This window comes from Podarcis gaigeae, assembly GCF_964106915.1.
Source record: "Podarcis gaigeae genome assembly, chromosome: 4".
Lineage (NCBI taxonomy): Eukaryota > Metazoa > Chordata > Lepidosauria > Squamata > Lacertidae > Podarcis > Podarcis gaigeae.
In genome coordinates, this window is record NC_139677.1 from 106,652,546 (window position 1) to 106,673,243 (window position 20,698).

Sequence of the window (20,698 nt, forward strand, 5' to 3'; positions counted from 1 at the left end):
AAGCCTACTTTTTTGGCCAAGGGCCTGACTCCCCTCCCAAATTCTTCCCTGCAAACTCAGCTACATTTACTTATTTTATTTTTAATAGTTTGATAATAGTTTTAAGTTTTAATATTTAATGCTGTATTGTTTTAACATTCAATTGGCAGCTGCCCAGAGTGGCTGGGGAAACCCAGCCAGATGGGTGAGATATAAATAATAAATCATCATCATCATTAGATTGGCAAAGAAAAAATGATTGATATGCATTGTATGTGCAATATAACGTTGTGCCACCGGATGGTGCAGTGGAGTCCTGATTTTCTCTACTTGTTTTCATTGTTTCAATTGACAACACGTTTAATTGAAGTGCTTCTTTGATGAATCCAGACTCTAGATCCAACCAGAATTAGAAACCATAATTCTGTGACCCCATGACAGACGGTGGTCATCGGAGGGTGGTGGGGGTGGGTGGCAGAAAATGTTGACCCTGTGGGTGACAGCTGGGAGAAAAGTTTTCCATTTTGGGAAAGGGATAAAAATGAAAGAAGACCAAAGGGAGAACAATATCGTGGTTCTCAAATGATGGATAACATAGGTTACTACAAATGAAACAAAATAAAAAAATATTCCCCAAGACAATAGTGGGAGAGACACTGAGCGGAGACCTTCGGAATAACAAAAAAATAAATATTTTATTAGGGGGGGAAATAGTCTAACAGAAAAAAAATATGGGTGCACAAAAGAAACCACCCAAACTAAAAGGGAGACCACCTAAGGAGATGCCAATATAGCAGAGATCCTGGTGGAATTAGGAAAAGATTTACAAAATAACACCAAAAAGATGGGCAAATTGACAACAGAAATCAAAACACTATCTAGGAAAACTAATGGTATGGAAAAACCAGTCCAAGCTTTGAAGGAGACAGTTAAGAGAAAGAAAGAAGAGAACTGAGAAATGAAAAGGGATCAAGATAGAATGAAAACAGAGCTAGCCACAGAACCAATGGCAGTCATCTTTGAGAATTCCTGGAGAACGGGCGAAGTCCCGGCAGACTTGAGGAGGGCAAATGTTGTCCCTATTTTCAAAAAGGGGAAAAGAGAGGACCCAAATAATTACCACCCAGTCAGTCTGACATCAATACCAGGGAAGATTCTGGAGCAGATCATTAAGCAAACAGTCTGTGAGCACCTAGAAAGGAATGCTGTGATCACCAATAGTCAGCATGGATTTCTGAATAATAAGTCATGTCAGACTAACCTGATCTCGTTTTTTGACAGAATTACAAGCCTGGTAGATGAAGGGAACGCAGTGGATGTAGCCTACCTTGATTTCAGCAAGGCATTTGACAAGGTGCCCCATGATATTCTTCTAAAGAAGCTGGTAAAATGCGGACTTGACTATGCTACCACTCAGTGGATTTGTAACTGGCTGACTGACCGAACCCAAAGGGTGCTCATCAATGGTTCCTCTTCATCCTGGAGAAGAGTGACTAGTGGGGTGCCACAGGGTTCTGTCTTGGGCCCGGTCTTATTCAACAACTTTATCAACGACTTGGATGATGGACTCAAGGGCATCCTGATCAAATTTGCAGATGACACCAAACTGGGAGGGGTGGCTAACACCCCAGAGGACAGGATCACACTTCAAAACGACCTTGACAGATTAGAGAACAGGGCCAAAACAAACAAGATGAATTTTAACAGGGAGAAATGTAAAGTATTGCACTTGGGCAAAAAAAATGAGAGGCACAAATACAAGATGGGTGACACCTGGCTTGAGAGCAGTACATGTGAAAAGGATCTAGGAGTCTTGGTTGACCACAAACTTGACATGAGCCAAAAGTGTGACGCAGCAGCTAAAAAAGCCAATGCAATTCTGGGCTGCATCAATAGGAGTATAACATCTAGATCAAGGGAAGTAATAGTGCCACTGTATTCTGCTCTGGTCAGACCTCACCTGGAGTACTGTGTCCAGTTCTGGGCACCACAGTTCAAGAAGGACACTGACAAACTAGAACGTGTCCAGAGGAGGGCAACCCAAATGGTCAAAGGCCTGGAAACGATGCCTTATGAGGAACGGCTAAGGGAGCTGGGCATGTTTAGCCTGGAGAAGAGGAGGTTAAGGGGTGATATGATAGCCATGTTCAAATATATAAAAGGATGTCACATAGAGGAGGGAGAAAGGTTGTTTTCTGCTGCTCCAGAGAAGCGGACACGGAGCAATGGATCCAAACTACAAGAAAGAAGATTCCACCTAAACATTAGGAAGAACTTCCTGACAGTAAGAGCTGTTCGACAGTGGAATTTGCTGCCAAGGAGTGTGGTGGAGTCTCCTTCTTTGGAGGTCTTTAAGCAGAGGCTTGACAACCATATGTCAGGAGTGCTCTGATGGTGTTTCCTGCTTGGCAGGGGGTTGGACTCGATGGCCCTTGTGGTCTCTTCCAACTCTATAATTCTATGATTCTATGATTCACAGTAAGAGAAACTCAGGAGGATATAATCAATAATATTGCACTTCTGGAATTAAAACAAAATGATACAACACTACGTTTGAGAGGCATTCCAGAGCATCGGAAAAAACAAATTGGGGTTAAAAGGAAGCATGGAAACAGAGGATGGGAAGTCAAGGAATGCTTTCTGATTTTTTTGTTAATTATTTTAATTCTGGGGAAGGAAAGATTTTCCTTTGTTGTATCGTTTTTAGCTCGTTTTTTCCTACTGCACAGGGTAGGACACAAACCAATGGCATCAAGTTTTTTTATTTTAAAAAAACAAGACTGACTAAACATGCGGAAGAACTTTTTGACAGCAAGAGCTGTGAGTGGATTGGACTCCCTTGGGAGTGCTGGAATTGCCATCCTTTGAGGTTTTCAAGTGAAGTTGGATGGTCATCTGTCATGGATGCTTTACTTGCTATTCCTGCATCACATGGGGTTGAATAGATTGCACCAGGGTTCACTTCCAGCTCCACACTTCTAAAATTCCGTGATTCTCCCCTCTATGAATTTTTTGATGGGAAGTAAGAGAGGACCTCTGATTGAAGCTCTTTCCACATTCCACACACTGATGGAGTTTCTCCCCTGTATGAATTCTTTGATGGGAACTGAGAGTGCAGCTCTTACTAAAGCTCTTTCCACATTCAAAGCATTTATATGGTTTCTCCCCTGTATGAATCCTGTGATGGAAAGTGAGAGAGGAGTTATGAGTGAAGCTCTTCCCACATTCAAAGCATTTATATGGTTTCTCCCCTCTATGAATTCTTTGATGGGAAGTGAGTTTGTAGATATGAGCGAAGCTCTTTCCACATTCCACACACTGATATGGTTTTTCCCCTGTATGAATTGTTTGATGGGAAGTGAGATTGGAGCTCTTCCTGAAGCTCTTCCCACATTCAAAGCAATTATATGGTTTCTCCCCTGTATGAATTTTTTTATGGATAGCGAGACAGGAGCTCGTACTGAGGCTCTTTCCACATTCCATGCACTGATAGGGTTTCTCCCCTGTATGAATTCTCTGATGCCTAGTGCGATCGGAGCTCTTCCTGAAGCTCTTTCCACATTCCACGCACTGATAGGGTTTCTCCCCTGTATGAATTCTTTGATGGGACGTGAGATGGGAGCGATCAGTGAAGCTCTTTCCACATTCCACACACTGATAGGGTTTCTCCCCTGTATGAATTCTTTGATGGGAAGTGAGACTGCGGCTTTGAACGAAGCTCTTTCCACATTTCATACACTGATAGGGTTTCTCACCCGTATGAATTCTTTGATGCTTAGTGAGATCGGAGCTGCTACTGAAGCTCTTTCCACATTCCACACACTGATATGGTTTCTCCCCCGTATGAATTCTTTGATGCTTAGTAAGATCGGAGCTGCTACTGAGGCTCTTCCCACATTCCACACACTGATAGGGTTTCTCCCCTGTATGAATTCTTTGATGCCTAGTGAGATCGGAGCTCTTCCGGAAGCTCTTTCCACATTCCATGCACTGATAGGGCTTCTCCCCTGTATGAATTCTTTGATGGGAAGTGAGACTGTGGCTCTGACTGAAGCTCTTCCCACATTCCACACAATGATAGGGTTTCTCCCCTGTATGAATTCTTTGATGTTTAGTGAGAGAGGAGCTCGTACTGAAGCTCTTTCCACATTCAATGCACTGATAGGGTTTCATTCCAATGAGATTTCGTTGATGGGAATTGGAATGGGAGCTCTGACTGCAGCTCTTTCCACACTCCAAATTTTTACGTGCCTTCTCCACTCTGCAGATTGTGTTGTGGTCACCTTTGTTCTTGCTTTCCAATTCATCACAATCTGCAATGGAGAGAAAAAGGGATTAGAGCCTCAGAAACAAATGGAGGCCCCAGTTAGGGAATAATGCTCATTAAATTTGTTGTAGAGAAGGCAGTTGGCTGTGTGTTTATTACCTTTGTTATTTGTAATAAACCAATGTATTTATTATCGGATTCTAATTAATTGTTGAATGTTGCTTTGTTTGAAGTAAGTTACTCATTTAATTTTTTTTGTACTTTTTACATTAGATTAGACTGTTGTTAATATTACTGTTTCATGTTTATACAGTAGCACCTCGTGTTACGTAACCCTCAGGTTATATAAACATCAGCTTATGAAAGCGACAAATCCATTCGCAGTGATCCTCGGGTTGCAAAAACCTTGGGATCTGGCCGGACCTCCGGAACGTATCCCATTCGCAACCAGAGGTACCACTGTATATGTGTTGGAAGCTTCCCAGGTTGGCTGGGGCTACCCAACCAGATGGTCAGGGTATAAATAAAAATTAATATTATTAGTATGATTATCACTGCTAGTACTACCTGAGATTCAATCAGCCTGGCTCTTCTCTGGGACAGATGTTGTTTGGCCTAATCATGGCATCTCCTCCATCTCCAGTGTCAGTCGTCTCTTTGGTCAACCCAAGACTGACAGCAGCAAAAACAAAAACAGAAAACCTGACAGAAGCTACTTATCTTTTCTTACAACTCTGAAGCTGACATTTAAGATGCCTGGGCAGTTCAGATAAGCCCAACTGTGGCAGAAGGAGGCAGAACTGGAGGAAGATTGTTCACAGAAAAACTAATTTACTATTTCTTGTGGAGGTGTTAAGTTCCCAGGTGTTGTAGGGGGCGCTGTTGAGCTCTGTGAAAATATATGAGGTTTGTCACATAGAGGTATTTCTTGAATTTCCTGGCAGATAGGACGATCCCACAGGGAGCCTTACCAAGAGAGGCCACGATCCCCCGATTCTCCTCTATGACATCCTTATGCATCGCTCTCTCGTCAGGATCCAACAACGCCCACTCCTCGTCCGTGAAATGAACAGAGACATCTTCAAAGCACACTGGACCCTAAAAGAAAAAGGGAAATGTCCTCCTCTGAGACAGCAGAAATATGATCTGCTACACAATGCTCTGTTATTTCCACAATGCTGTGTTATTTCAATAGGATTGCTTTGCTGCACATTTTAATTATGGGCACCTATTTTAACGCTTTAATTGAATTCTTTTATTCTGCATTTTATGGGACGCAGGTGGCGCTGTGGGTTAAAGCCTCAGCGCCTAGGACTTGCCGATCGAAAGGTCGACGGTTCGAATCCCTGCGGCGGGGTGCGCTCCCGCTGCTCGGTCCCAGCGCCTGCCAACCTAGCAGTTCGAAAGCACCTCCGGGTGCAAGTAGATAAATAGGGACCGCTTACCAGCGGGAAGGTAAACGGCGTTTCCGTGTGCGGCTCTGGCTCGCCAGAGCAGCGATGTCACGCTGGTCACGTGACCCGGAAGTGTCTCCGGACAGCGCTGGCCCCTGGCCTCTTGAGTGAGATGGGCGCACAACCCCAGAGTCTGTCAAGACTGGCCCGTATGGGCAGGGGTACCTTTACCTTTACCTTTATTCTGCATTTTAACTATGGGCATTCGTCTTTGTGCAAATAGGTGGTACTCCAGCTTATGTTTACGTTATTCTGCCTACGCAAGCATTCCAGTTTCCCCGATGGAAGGATCCACTTTCTCCTCTCCTCGTGAGTTGTTCTGGGGAGGTTCCCTCCCAATGCCCTAGAGCCAAATTCAAGGGGTTCATGGGGGCATGGAGAGGGGGAGGAGGGGGGGGCAGGCCCCATTTTGCAGCAGATAGGGCTGGCTAGGTGAATCCTGAACACTATTTGTTATCGTCTCTACGCTGCTTAGAAGCCTATTTTAGCATTCAGTGATGAATACAGAAATAAAATCCTAGTTTGGATGGCCATCTGTCTTGGAGGATCTAGCTGAGACTCCTGCAATGCAGGGGGTGGGACTTGATGACCCTTGGGGTCCCTTTCAACTCTAGGATTCCATGAAAATTACAACTACAGATGAATCCTACAGGCGACATTCAGAAGGCTGGTGTCACAGAGTTATCTGGGCAGGAAATTCCACAGTTCACAGCTGGAGTTAACTCTTTATCAGCAAGAACACGATATTCACAGACTTGGCTGTGTGGGTCTGTCAGTTTGTATTGTCTATCAATTAATGGACTAGTTGTCTAGGTGGAAGTTTAGTGTGGTTCTGTCAACTCTTCTGTCGAGGTCATGCTGACTATAACAAGAGGCCAGAAGAAGCCTGGGTTTCACTTTCTCTTTCTATATTTCTATCTCTCTTCCTGCTGGTGTTCTGTACATAGTATGTGTTAAGGTTAAGGTTAAGTGTTAAGGTTTAAACTTTTAATAAGTTTAGGTAAGTTTAGGTTAAGTCTGCTGCAACTGGATTTCTTATGGACATGACCAATTCTGAATGTTTTGGATTTGTGACTATTATGCTCATATGCCTTCAATAGCAGTAAAGCTCTGCTGGATGAAATACAATTGCCTCTGGTCTATTTTTTTGGGAATCCTGTAATATTTTTAGGTTTTTACTCTGCTAACTAAACATTGGAATTCTGCTCTGGATCAGTGTTGAGTCAGGGTCTTCCTTCATGAAATCAGCTGCAGAGAGTGAAGGCCCCCGGCTCCCCACAGCTTTCCAAGTCCCCTCCTCTCTGGTGTTTCTGCCAAGCGATTGAACAGTGTGCCAGTGTGCAGCCTGCCTTTGCTCCTCCATGTTAGACCTCTCTTGGTTCTGAGAGACAAGCAGGGAGGGTGGATTCTGGCAGAAGGAAAGGGAGCCCCCGGTGGCTCCTCCTTCTCCTGACTCACCTCTGCCTCTCGACCTTCCTCTCCCACTCGCCTACCCCCTTTCTGCCTTTGATTATGCACTCCATTCTGCCTCAGAGTCTCCCAGCTCACTAAGCCCTGTTGCCCCTTTAGCTTCTGACATCTCCTCTTCCCAGGCTTCTCCCTCTGACTGCTCATCCTTCCTCCACCTCCACTCCTTGGGCTCTGAGCCATCTTCCCTTCCTGGTTCCCCGGCTGCTTCCTCCCACCATTCCTCTGTGCCCAACCAGTCCATGACATGTCCCCACAAGACGGCTTCCCCTGACCTGATCTGGTTCCACAGCCACTGCTTCCCTTCTGCCCCCATGAAAAGATGGATCAGGAGGTCTTGCCGGCATCATTCTTTCACCTGCAAAAGAAAAAAAGGTAACCAGGATGCCAGGAGTGCCTGCTTCTCTCACAGGTGAAACAGGGCATCTCTAACTACAGATGGGCCTTTCAGAAAGACTTACCTACTGAGAGTATTTGGATGTTTGTGCCCATTTCATATGTTTGTTTGTGCAGAAATACATCTCCCCTCCTCTGGACACTTGTTCCCAACTGTCTCCCCCCAAAACAAGATGAAAAGAACCCTCAGATGAGTTGGAAAACCAACAGAATGAGACCAAATGGAGAAAAGCCACCTTCCTCCTTACCCAGTGGCCTCTCTCTGGTGTCCAACGGAGGCCTCTCTGCCTCACAGGAATCCAGGACGATTTCTGCAAAGAGATCCCTTTTCTGAAAGAGCAACAAGGATTCAAAACAGAGAATGGCGAGAAATGCTAGAAAGAGAATGACAAAAACAGAAGCTTTAAGGGTGTTAGATCTCATTCCATGGATGCCTTCCCAGGAAAAGAATGGGCCAACAGTAGAGCATTATGGGATGTTCTCTGTCCTGTTTGGAGCCCCTTGGGAGTATCCAGAGGAAAGTCTCTCTCACCTGCTTTCTCTCCTCTGCCTGACTCAGGAGGAAACCTTCGGCCAGGGCCACCGCCTGGGAACTGGTCTCTGCTCCACAGTCCCTCACCCAGCTCTCCATCTCCGGGGGAAGGACAGCCAGGAACTGCTCCAAGATCACCAGGTCCAGCATCTCAGCTTTCGTGTGCCTTTCCGGCTTCAGCCACTGGTGGCAAAAGTGGTAGATTCGGCTGCAAACCTCTCGGGGTCCTTTGTCCTCCTGGCAGCAGAACTGCCTTAACTGCTGGCTCTGCACCTCTGAGGGGAGGGTGTTCTCCTCACCCAGGATCTTCTGCCCAGAGTTTTCCCAGAATCCCCCACTGCTCCCAGTTTGGATGGCATGGCCTCTTCCTGCTCCAGGGCCAGATGTGTCTCGCTCATCCATCTGTGCTCTCAGGAAGTCTCTAAGAGATTTGAAGGTACCCTTTGGTCTTCTGCCAAGTTCTGTCTGTCTGAATGAGAAGCTCTAGCAAATCCTACAAAGCAAATACATTGTTTAGTTACAGAATTTTTAGGTCAGAAGAAGAGAAATGTTCCCTGAGCAAGCATGGATGAGTCTTCTTGGGAACCAGGGTAGGACTGCACCACAGCGCAGACTCTGAGCTATCTTTCTAAAAAAGAGGAGGAGGAGATGTAGGCCTCTAGAAGGGAGATTGTGGAAATGTGGAGGCAACTGAAGGGATTTCTGGGAGATGAATCAGCCTGGTTGCTCCTTCCTTCCAGTCAATGCCTGAAGTCAAAACTGATTGACAAGGGTGTCATTGGTGCCTCGTGAAAAATGACTAGGAGTGTTGAGTCCGAATCTCCTTTCATGTAGCGTGAAGCCATTGGTTGGAATCCTGCACCCAGGTGACATGGCTCTCAGATCTCCTCTCTGTCTCCTCCTCTCCAACTCAACATACCCAGCTCCTCATAAAGCTTGGCTTGATCTGCTTGGCTGGCCTCCTCTGCCAATAAGGAGAAAGAAAGAAGGTAAACAGACAAAGAGGTTTGGGAGCAACCATTCAGACACGTTTCCTCTCTTGTGCAATGACGCTGACCCGTGTCACACACAGCAGAAGTCCTACTGATAAGCTTCTTCACAGAAGCTAGATTTCTATCTGCTAGATTTCCCAGGGGGCTCTGAATAATTTTTTTCTGGAAGGGGGGTGGTAACCTCCTCCCCTCCCCACAAAAGACCTAAAGGAAGGAGAGAGTTCCTGCAACCTCGCCCCTCCCTGGCAGGACCCCCTGTTCCCAGGGGCTCCCCTCCCCACATGAGCTACCCTCCCCTGCATCCCTGGGCCCCCCACCTTCTCCCCACTGCACCCTCTGGGGGGAGGAGGAAGGGACTCACCAGATCCCCGTGGAAGAGAGCAATGCAGCATTTGCAATTGCTGAAAGCAACCCCGCCCCCCCCCCTTACAGGAAGGGGCGGGAGGGGGTTTTCCTCTGGAGGACCTGGCCCCCCTTTACTACCTGTCCTCTCTAGGAATGCAGCTCAGTTCCCTTTAACCCTTGGAAATCCGGGTCCACCCTCTTCAGTCCTCTCTGCCTTTTCTCTCCTGCATTGCAGAATCCCAGAGATGCTCATTTTATTTTTGCTCTTGGTTGGTCTGTGATCCGCTCCTTCCCTTGGCCAGAAACTGGAGGAAGAGGTTGCAGGGAAAAGGGGTTTGCAGGAAGCAAGGAAGCTCCTCCTAGAATGGGAGGGAGCCCTGAGGGTCATCTATTCCAGCCCCCCTGCAAGGCAGGAATCCAACCTCTGCTTGAAAACCTCCAAGGAAGGAGAGTCCGCCATCTCCCAAGGGATTCTGCTGCTCTTCCCGTCAGAATGTTCTTCCTGCTCTTTAGGCAGCAGAAACTGCTTTCTGGTCCTCTGGGTCCCTTATTCTGGGTGCTCTCCTCTAGGGCAGGAGAAAACAAGCTGGCTCCCTCTTCCATGGGTCAGCCCCCCCAAATATTGAGAGGTGGCTCTCAGGTCTCCATCCAGGCAGGTCTCAGCTGAGGGGGGGTCAGGAAGACACGCTGTCCCTGCCTCTCCTGGGACTACACGTTGCTGAGCTGAAAAATGCAGGAAAGTGCACATTTTGAAGGCTTTAGGCATGTTTTGTTAATGGAGAAATCTGAGGGCTCCCTTGGACAAAAAACAAGGACATCCGCCAGGAATAGCAGAGCAAAACAGCAGCCAGTAGGCTTGGTCTTGATTGAAGACTGTGGCAGCAGGACTCCCACCTGCCACAAGGTGGAACAAGATGGATGCCCAGAACAAGAGAGCCCCCAAACTTTTATCAGCTGCTAATCCCCATGTTACACCCCCCCCAACTACATCACTCATACATCATGGTAAGGGGAAGTCTGGTGGAACAATCTGAGCATTCTGGACTCTGCCCCATGGTTCTCCTTGCCATCCACCAAACACCCATTGAGTGTAAGAAAAGAGATATTTACATTTCCCTTTTTCCCAGCCAAGTCAATCACACCCTTTTGTCTCCATCTGGGTTTGTTATTTCTGGAATGGCTACCTGTCTGGCACTCAGGTATCAGGATGCAAGATATTATCACTCAGGCAGAGGGGCTGCTGAGTACCTGAGCTATTTCTGAAGTTTTCCCAGTGAGCCAGTACATAGATACCTTTATCAGTGAATTCTTACATTTGGTATCATGCAGCAGAGGCCTTCTGAATAGATAGGAAGAAACTGTGATGAAGTGTTTTGTGGGGACAAGTCACAAAAGTCACAAAAGTGATGGTGATGATTTTGGTAGTGGGCTCCATGTGCATGATATCTACTGCAGGGGCACCCCTCCCCCATTATACATGAATTCCTGCAACAGTTTGCCTTCCAGTGTCCGGCTATACCTCTTGGCTCATCAAACTTTGCTGGGGGGCTGTGTTCCCCCTCCCAAAGGAGGGACACACTCTTAGCACCTGAAAGCTGTACCACCTCATTGCTGCTGCCGGGGTTGAGAGTGTTGGGATACTGACAGGGAGACAAAGGCCATCATGCCCCCACATCGATTCCGGATGATCCATCGATCTCCCATAGATACCGTATCAGTCAATTAGCGACACAAGCCTCAGAAATAGCTTGCCACATTCCAGGGCTTGTGCACACTCTATCAGCAGAGTTCATACAATGAAAGTTGCACTCAGGAGAGCATTATTTACAACTTTATTCATCGTTGATCAGAACAAAGAAAAAACTTGACTGCCTGCTTGCGTGTCCAGACGCAGAGAGGGAAACAAAAGCTCTAAACAAAAGAGAAACTTCCTGTGAACAGGAAATACTCAGGCTGTGACACAACAACCTGCTCCCTTTTAAGGTGGAACGGAAATATCCTAACATCCTCCCCCTTTCCGTGTAACCTGTAGTACCTGTGGTTCAACCCAATTGCAACCTCTGTACGTAAACCTTAAGTTGTTCTCTGTTAACAACCTTAGACAACAGATCAGCAGGAATTTCATTTCCTGGCATGTAGGACACCCAAGTGAGTCATTTCTGAATACACTCTCTTGCACGATGTAGCTTAATCTGCAAGTACTTGGTTCTCTGCTTGCAACTCTCTGAGTTCAGCAAAGCCAAACCGGATCTATTGTCTTGATACACTTGTATAGGACATTTCACAGAAACTCTGATGTCCTTAAACAGTTGCATCAACCATTTACAATCCATGACTGAAAATGACAGAGCATTGAGTTCTGCTTCACATGAATTTAGGCTTACTGTTGTCTGCTTCTTGCACAGCCAGTCAAACAGACAGTGGTTGTACATGTAGCATACTCCAGAAGTGCTTGTACCATCCGTGGTGTCACTTCCAAAACTAGCATCTGCAAAGATTTCAAGACCTCCAGTCTTCTGACTGGTGAACCTCAGCCTGTAGTGCATAGACCCTTTCAAATAGCGGGCTATGCGCTTCAGAGCTTTCCAATCCTGAACAGTACGATTGTTGGCATGTCTGCTAGGCAGGTTAGTGCTTACAGCAATGTCAGGTCTTGAGCATCTAGCAATGAAATTCAACTTGCCTGGAATGCATCTATACAGCGTAGTGTCAGAAAACGCTTCAGCAGTACTATCTACCTGGTAACCTGTCACCATTGGAGTGTCTGCTGAGTTTGCATCAACCCAATTCAACCTGGTTAATACATCGGCAATTTTCTGTGTTTGGTGTACCAGAAAATTACCTGCTTGGTCTCTCTCCAGCTGCAGAGAAAGATAGTTGGATACCTCACCAAGATCCTTCATGTCAAAGTGCTCCTTCAATTGAGTGAGGGTGCTTCGGTACAAAGCCTGATTCTTCCAAAACATCAGAAGATCATCAACAAAACATAAACAATACAGTTTGTTTTGCCCCTCCTCCTTGACAAACACACACGGATCAGCTTTGCCCTGGTGAAAACCTAGAGAAAGCAACGTCTCAGTGAGTTTTGTGTTCCAACACCTGGCACTCTGCTTGAGACCATATAAGGATTTCTGAAGTTTACAGACCACTCCCTTCTGTGTTTGCATTCCATCAGGTGGAAGCATATACAGCTCCTCCCCCAAAACCCCGTACAAAAAAGCTGTATTGATGTCATGATGGGAAACATGCAGTTTCTCCTCTGCAGCAATCTTGAGCATTAGCCGAATGCTCTCATATTTGACGGTGGGTGAGTAGGTCTCGTGGTAATCCTGTCCTGGTACCTGTGAAAAACCTCTGGCAACCAATCTGGCTTTGTGTCTGACAACTTTGCCATTCTGGTCTGTCTTGGCCTTGAAGACCCATTTGCTGCCAACCAGTCTCATTCCTGGGACTACCGGTACCAGTTCCCAAGTTTGGTTCCTATTCAAGGAATCAACTTCAGCCTTCATGGCATTAAGCCAAGGCTCAGCATCTTTAGAAGTTAACTCCTGAACCTCTTTGAAGTTTGAAGGTTCCCATACCTTCTCTGAGCTACTAAGAACAGCAGTTGCTGTCTTAGCAAACTCATCAGCAAATCTCTTTGGAGGTTTGCCTTTGGTGGCCCTTTCAGATCTGCGTACTATACACCAGGGGGTTGGACTCAATGGCCCTTGTGGTCTCTTCCAACTCTATGATTCTATGATTCTAAGTCTTCTTCACTCTTCTCCTCCTTCTTAGGAGAAAAGTGACCAATGGTGAACAGTGGTTCTTCCAGTTCATTGTCAGACACATCAGATGGCCTGACTGAGGCCTTTGCGCTCTTGTAGTCTGCTGAGTCATCACTGTCGCTGACACCAGCAGCAGCGCTACCCACTGAGCTGGAATCTGAACTCTGATCATCATCATCATTCTCCTCAGCTTCCTCTTTTACCTCAACATTATCTGCTTTTTTTACATCACCTTGATCTTCCTCTGGGTAACTCCCACATTTTCCCCGCACATAGGATTGTACTCAACACTCTTTGTGAACTTAATGGACTTAGAATCAGTCATCCATACCCTGTATGAACCTTTTTCGTACCCCATGAACAAACCATGTGCCCCACGCTTCCCAAGCTTGTTGCTCTGTGGGGTGTGTACCCACATGTCAGAACCAAAGATTCTCATGTGCTTGACATAAGGTTTCTTACCAAACATCTTCTCATAGGGAGTACAACCAATAGGTGATGTCAGTCTCCTGTTATAGGAATAAACAAATGTGGACAAAGACTCCCCCCAAAACTTCTCAGGGAGATTGGCATCATGCAACAAGGTTTTTAGGCCTTGAAGCAAAGTTTGATTTGCTCGCTCCGCAAGTCCATTCCTCCATGGTGATCTAGGCGTTGAGAGATCATGCTAGATTCCCTTCTCAGTCAGGAAAGCTTCAAACTGCTGAGAAGTGAACTCCCCACCTCGATCAGTAAACAAACAGCCGATATGTTTACTGTGAGAATTCTCCAACCAAGCATAGAATGCCTTGAACCTAGAAAACGCTTCCGATTTCTGCTGGAGCATAAACACATGAATGTACCTGGAAAAAGAATCAATTAAAACCATGAAGTACCTTGCTCCACCCAAAGAGGGCGCAAGTGGACCAACCAGGTCTGCATGGACTAGCTGGTAGGGTTTGGAAGCTTGCCTGCTAGACTCCTTGCCTTTTGGAGCAACCTTCACCTTGTCCTCTGCACAAGATACACATTACATGTGATACTTACAGGGCTCAAACCCTGTATCACATGTTCAAACCCTGAACCCTGTAAGTATCACATGTTCAAACCCTGAACCAACCCAAGCATCTTGGCCAGTGCCTGCCAAGACATGTGACCAAATCTTCTGTGCTCCTCGTGAATGCATCCTGCATGAAGAACTTTGTTAGTTTGTGCTGTGAGGAGAATCAGAACTTACAGGGTTAAACAGTTCTGTGTGACGTCTCACATTCTGAGGCGTGGTTATGTTCATATACGGGAATCTTTATTTGTGTGTGAGTTTCCTTTCGTTTTTGGCTGAGAGACAAAAGGATGTCTGCTCTCTCGCCGGGCTGATTTATGATGTTTTTCTTCTCATTAAAGGCTGTTGGAGATTAGCAAGAAGCCTGCATTCAGTCTGATTTATAATCCACACACAAGGCAACACTTTCTGCCGCTGCAAAAATTCTGCTAAAGACTCTGCTAAGAGAGCTAAGAGAGCTCTGGTTTTTCTATCGGCACAGACGTCCATCAGCGCAGCAGAAGCGTACTGGGCGCCATCTTATCTCACAGGTTATGGGAGCTAGCCAAGCTTTGGAAGCTGTTGCCACGTCGTGCCTGTGTATGTGGGAGAAGCCAGCTGGAGCTCCTGCCTAACGTTTCAGGCAGCGAAGCTCGCTGGGGAGGATCTCATCTTCAGGACCGGGTGCCAAGAGGAGCTGCTGTTACATGAGTAGGCTCAGCCCCGGGGGAGAAGATGGCAGATGGCCAGGAGTCATACTCAGTTCCCTTCGAAAAATTAAATGGGAGAAACTGGGAGGAGTGGTCAAGGAAGCAGAAGGCCTGGCTGGTAGCCAAGGGTCTGTGGCAGGCGATCCAAGGGCCCCCACAGCAAGCTGCAGCCAGAGCTGCAGCAGCAGATGTTGCAGCTGCCCAAGCCTCACAGAGGAAAAACCAAAAAGCCCCAGGAGCTATAGTGCTCAGTTTGGAGGGCTCACAGCTACCTTTGGTGGAGGGTCTTGAGACTGCTCATGAGGCCTACCAGGCACTAGAGAGAGTGCACCACAGGACCACAGCTGGGGCAAAGATCCACACCACCAGAAGCTTGTTTGAGCTGAAGCTGCGTCCTGGTGATAGCATCAGACAGCATGTGACTGAGATGCTCTCTGTTTTCAACAAGCTGAGACTGTTGCAAGTCAACTTTACTGAGGAACTGAAAGTTTATATTTTGCTCAGCTCTTTGGACAAAAGTTATGACAATTTGTGTTTAACTTTGGAATTGATGAATCCAGCAGATCTTATGCTGCAGTATGTGACTGGTCGTTTGTGTGATGAGGAGGAACGCCGTCTCAGAGAGGGCCGAGCTGGCGCAGGGTGCCCTGCCGGTAGCAGAGGCGGGGGCCAAGCCAGAAGGCACAGTTCAGGCTTTTTCCACTCATTGTTGTTTTGTCTGCGGGTCTGTTGACCATCTGCGTCGATCCTGTCCGAGGAGAGCCAGAGAGGCCGGGCAGGATGTCTCCAAGGTCACTTCCCATGGCAGTCAGCCAAGTCCTCCAAGTTTCCATGGCAGCCAGTCTAGGAGAGGAGGCCAGAGTGGGAATGCGAAGGGAGGACATGACAGAGGAAGTGAGAAGGACGGTTCTTCTTATCACCTAGCTGCCTCTATGGCAACGCTAAAGAACAACTCCAGTGAGGGCAGCATGCTGCGTTGGGTCATCGACTCAGGAGCCAGCCATCACCTGATGCCTTCGCCATCTAGTGGTGAAATGTGGAACTGCAGGGCTGTTTCAACTGGGAAAGCAGTCACTCTTGCTGATGGCTCACAGAGACAATTAACCACTGTTGGCAATGTGTTTGTTTCTTTTTTACAGGCAGAGCTGGAAGTCTGCATTGTGCCAGGAATGAAATGTTGTCTTTTATCTGTATCTGCTCTTGTAAAGGAGGGTTATAAGGTTTGCATTGAAAATGATGTCTGTTCTATTTCCAGGGGTGGGAAACAACTGGTCGATGTTGCATGTCAGAGCAACCTCTTTGTTCTGGAGACACCTATGGAGGTTAAGGGGGACGCTGAGACAGCACAGGAGCAGTGTGCTAACGTTCCCACACATGATTCGTGTGCTCACTTGTGGCACAGGAGAATGTTGCATAGCTGTTGGAAATATATCCAGAAGTTGCCCGAATGCACTGAAGGTTGCAAGATGAAAGCATGTGGTAAATTCTTGGATTGTAGGGCATGCAAAAGAGCAAAGATAAAAAGGTGCAGTTATCCCAGATTGGAGAGGGTGACCACAAGGCCTTTTGAGCTTGTGCATACAGACCTTTGTGGTCCCATGCCAGTGCCGAGTCTGGGCGGGGCCAGGTATGCGCTCATGCTGACAGATTATTTTTCTAGGACCGGCTGGGTTTTCTCGCTGAAACGGAAAAGCGAGGCGGACAACTGATCAAAGACTGGGTTGCGGCGGTGGAACTACAGTTTTCCACCAAGGTGCAGAGTTTTCAGAGTGACCGAGGCGGAGAGTTCACCAGGTCTGCTCTGCAGAGTTTCTTCTGCCAGAAGGGAATACGTCACAGGTTGACGGTTGCTTGTTCTCCTCAGGAGAATGGCGTAGCAGAACGCAGGAACAGAACGCTAGCTGAGGCAGCTGACGCTCTACTGTTTGACTATGGTTTGCCTCAGAGCTTTTGGGCCGAAGCTTGGAAAGCTGCCAGCCAGTGGCGTAGCGTGGGTTATCAGCACCCAGGGCAAGGCAAGTAATTTGCGCCCCCTAACCTGTGGATTTCCCTAACCCCCAGATGTTGCGCCCGGTGCAGCCGGCCCCTGCTGCACCCCCCACGCTACGCCACTGCTGCCAGCTTCACTTTGAACAGGTCCTATAGCTCTGTTGTAGGAGACACACCCTATTTTCTGCTGCATGGGAAGAAGCCCAAGGTGCATTTCTTCCTTGTGTTTGGTTGCGAAGCTTGGGTGCTTGTGCCAAAGGCTCAACGCAAGAAAGGTGACCCGAGGTCCCGGAAAATGATCTTTTGAGGGTACGAGCCTGGGACAAAAGGGTGGAGGTTTGCCTATCCAGAAGGCGATCAGTCCAGGATTCTAGTCAGCAAGAGTGCTGAGTTCTGTGAGCAGAGTGGTTGGTCAAGGATCCATGTGAATCCTGATGTTCTCTCAGAGTGTCTGTCTGATTCTGATGAGGAGGGAGAGTTAGAAGCTGAACCTGTTGATGAGGACCAGGTCTCTGACCAGGGTCAAGAACAGGGAGGGGCATCTCCACAGGTTGTTAAAAGAGAGCCCAAGAGTGAGCCTTCGTTTCCCCTTAGTAAAGTGCAGAAGGCCAGAAGATGCAGTAAGTCAGAGGGGGAGTCTTCTGATAACAAGGACACACTTGCTGGCCCCAGTGGGTCAGAGGGAGCACCTGAGACAGTGCTCAGTGTTGGAATTCTGCCTTGGTCAGAGGGATGTGCCAGTCTTCCAGGCACCGGCAGATATTCCTTGTCGACCTCCCGCTTCTCCACTCTGCTGATAAGCAGGCGAGGTCTCGGCGATTTTTCTCAGGCTGTGAGAAAAACACACCGTTCTTCCTCTCTCCCCTTTGGTGTCCCCAGGGAGGGGAAAGAAGCAGACAGAAATCTATTTACATCTTTTATTCCTGTCTTTTACATCAGTACAGAGAACACATGTCTGCACTCAACAGCAGTAAGAATAAACTCCTCCCATGTACTTCCAGTACAGGTCATATGACACACACACTGAGCTAACATCCTGTGCTCAATACAGAATGGACTGCCCCTTTGTTCCCATGGCAACAGTCACACACTTCCTGTTTGGCTCTGTGGCCACAAGCAGCTGACTGAGCTGCTAGAGCCTTTGCTTGCTGCTGCATTGCTGCTTTAGAATAACATACTCCCCCTAAAGTATCAATGCGTGCTGCAAGCAAAGCGTCATCCAGAGAAGAAAACAAACAGTTGTTATACTTATAACATTCCCCTGTTGTTTCAGTTCCACCCTTGGAACTACCCGCCACTGGTTTTACCAATGTACCTCTCTGGTTGTGTGACTTCCAAGGAATGAGTGCATCTGCATTACCTTGGTTAGCAACTCTCTGTTGTGCCTTTGTCTCTGACTCAGACACAGCTTCAATTTGACCTTGGTCGTTTACAACAGCAACACATGCAATAGCTAGGTTTGCAAACTCTTTTGAATACCTCTTGGGTGGTACACCCTTTGTTGCTCTCTCAGACCTACGTAAGAGGTGCTGCTCTTCTTTGCTTTCTGGTTCAGCCTCTGAACTCTCTGGAGAACCAGTACTAAGCTTAATCAGTGGTTCATCCTCCTCTTCTGAGGGTCTAGTCATTACGTGAGATTTCCTCTCAATGACTGTGACAACTGAGCTGTCTGAGCTATCGCTGTCATCATCAGTACTACTGAACTCAATAAGATCAAATTCATCATCATCATCAGAATCATCATCATCATCATCTCCTGTGGGAAATGTGTGAACAATCACTCTCTCCTGTTCAGGAGCACTCTCCAGGAATTTTGTGAGAATCACCTGACCAGATTCAGACAAAATTACTCTGTAGAGACCCTTTTCATAACCCACAAAAATGCCTCTGGCATTCTTTACCCCACCTGGAGCTTCTGTTCTCACATGAGACCCGAAAACCTTGAAATGGGCAACAGAAGGTTTTCTGTGGAACAGTTTCTCAAAAGGAGAACTTCCCAACTCTTTTGACAACTTTCTCAACCACGTATAACAGAATGACATTAGCGACTCAGCCCAGTACTCATGTGGCAGATGTGAACTTAGCAATTGTGCATGCATTCCCTTTTGCAATTCTTTGTTCACCCTAACACAGACACATCTGTTCCAAGCTTCTTCGGAACTAGCAATTTTGTGTCTTATCCCTTTCTTCTTCAGGAACCTCTGGAAATCCTGTAAAAGAAAAATTGGCTTCTCATCTGTGCAAAGACAATCTATGTCAGCATCATGCATATTTTTAACTTTGTCACAAAACCCTTTAAACCTTTCTAAGGCGTGTTTTGGACTCTCCAAAAGATAAATCCAGACAAACCCTGTGAAAGAATCAACACATATCAGGTAATATTTTGCATTGCCTCTAGAAGGTGCTAGAGGACCAATCACATCAGCATACACCCACTGAAATGCCCTGTTGACCCTCAAGGTGACCTGCTTGGCGTCCTTCTCAGCTACACCTGCAAAAGAGATCATGTTAGAATTACAGTTCATGTAATCACTTTGATCAAAAGTCAACAAATATAGTCCATCTTTCTCTTTGGCAGAAAGATACAACTCTCCATCTTTGTAGATCTCGCAGTTCCGATCATCATAGGACAGTTTTAGTCCCTTCTTGGCGATCTGCGAAACGCTGAGCAGATTGTACTTCAACTCTGGAACCAAATAAACATTGTTGATAGTCAAGTTCAGACTTTTAAGATACACAGTCCCAATTCCGGTGGCTTCCAGCTCTTGACCGTTGGCCTGTTGTACAGCGAAGCTTTGCTTCTTAAACGTAGAAAATAAATCCCTGCGTCCTGTCATGTGAACCGTGGCTCCAGTATCGATGACAAAGAAATTCCCCGCTTCTGGTGTGGCTTTTAGCGACATCAAAGCCTTTGCAGTCTTTGCCTTTGGGATGGTATGACCTTTGTCTGACGCCTCAGACTTTGCGGAGCTCGCCTTGGCTCCTCTGTTCTCACGTGGCTTCTTACAGTTCCGCTGAAGATGCCCAGTTTGTTTACAATTGTAACATCGGACAACGTTCAAAGCTACAGCATTTTCTCCAGTAGCAACATCAGTGGGGGTGTCAGAACTCCGTTCTTGTCTCCCCCTGTCCTTCACCTCCAGGGCGGCAAGTCTGTCATGTTCACAAAGAACCACGGCAAAGACCCTCTCCGAAGTCAATTCATTCGCTGGGAGGGGCCCCAGCTGACTGGCAACGGTTTTGTAAGTCCGATTCAGGCTGTTTATCACCATGAAGCAAAACACTTCCTCCTGCAGACGGAAATTACGTTCCACCATCTGTTGACGCAGATATTTCATTTCCGTCAGGTGTGCTTGAACATCTCCATCAGGCGCAAGCCTCAGGTTGGTCAGCTTCTCAAAATACAGCAACGCTGAAGAACCTGCATCTCTCTGATGTGTCCTTCTCAGCGTGTCCCAAACAACTTTCGCGTGCTCTAAAGCCTGTATATGAATAAGCTGCGAATCTGACACACACAGAATTATAGCCGTTCTGGCCTTCACATCCTGTGACTCCCAAGCACGCGGTGGTGCTGCAGGGATGGGGTTCTCAATCACCCCAAACAGCCTCTGATTCTGCAGCAGGGCCTTCATCTTAATAGACCAAGATGCATAATTATCACTGGTCAGGAGGGGTGGAGAAGGCAAACTTCCCCCCTTCTTGGCATCCATTTTTGAGTCCTTGCATTAACTCTCAAACACAAGCCTCTAAAATCCAAAAGCTGGTTTGTTTACACTCTTGCC

At 47.0% G+C, this 20,698-nt stretch overlaps 1 protein-coding gene across 2 annotated transcripts; it reads right to left on the minus strand.

Annotated features, from left to right (window-relative positions):
• Positions 1–2,750: 2,750 nt before the first annotated feature.
• Positions 2,751–5,183, minus strand: LOC310843537 (uncharacterized protein). 2 transcript variants are annotated; one of them, XM_083737074.1, is made up of 2 exons: positions 5,082–5,183; positions 2,751–4,292 (listed from the first exon to the last, which is right to left on the minus strand). In XM_083737074.1, exon 2 carries the CDS (start codon positions 4,150–4,152, stop codon positions 2,938–2,940), a length of 1,215 nt encoding a protein of 404 aa, XP_083593200.1. In that variant the 5' UTR covers positions 4,153–4,292; positions 5,082–5,183; the 3' UTR covers positions 2,751–2,937. The 2 variants fall into 2 exon arrangements, with proteins under 2 accessions (XP_083593200.1, XP_083593199.1); XM_083737073.1 differs by lacking the exon at positions 5,082–5,183 and adding an exon at positions 4,814–4,841.
• Between the last annotated feature and the right edge of the window lie 15,515 nt (positions 5,184–20,698).

What these genes read in the sequence shown, in the direction of transcription:
- LOC310843537 (XM_083737074.1), bottom strand. Translation starts at nt 4,152, where the DNA reads ATGAAACCCTATCAGTGCATTGAATGTGGAAAGAGCTTCAGTACGAGC.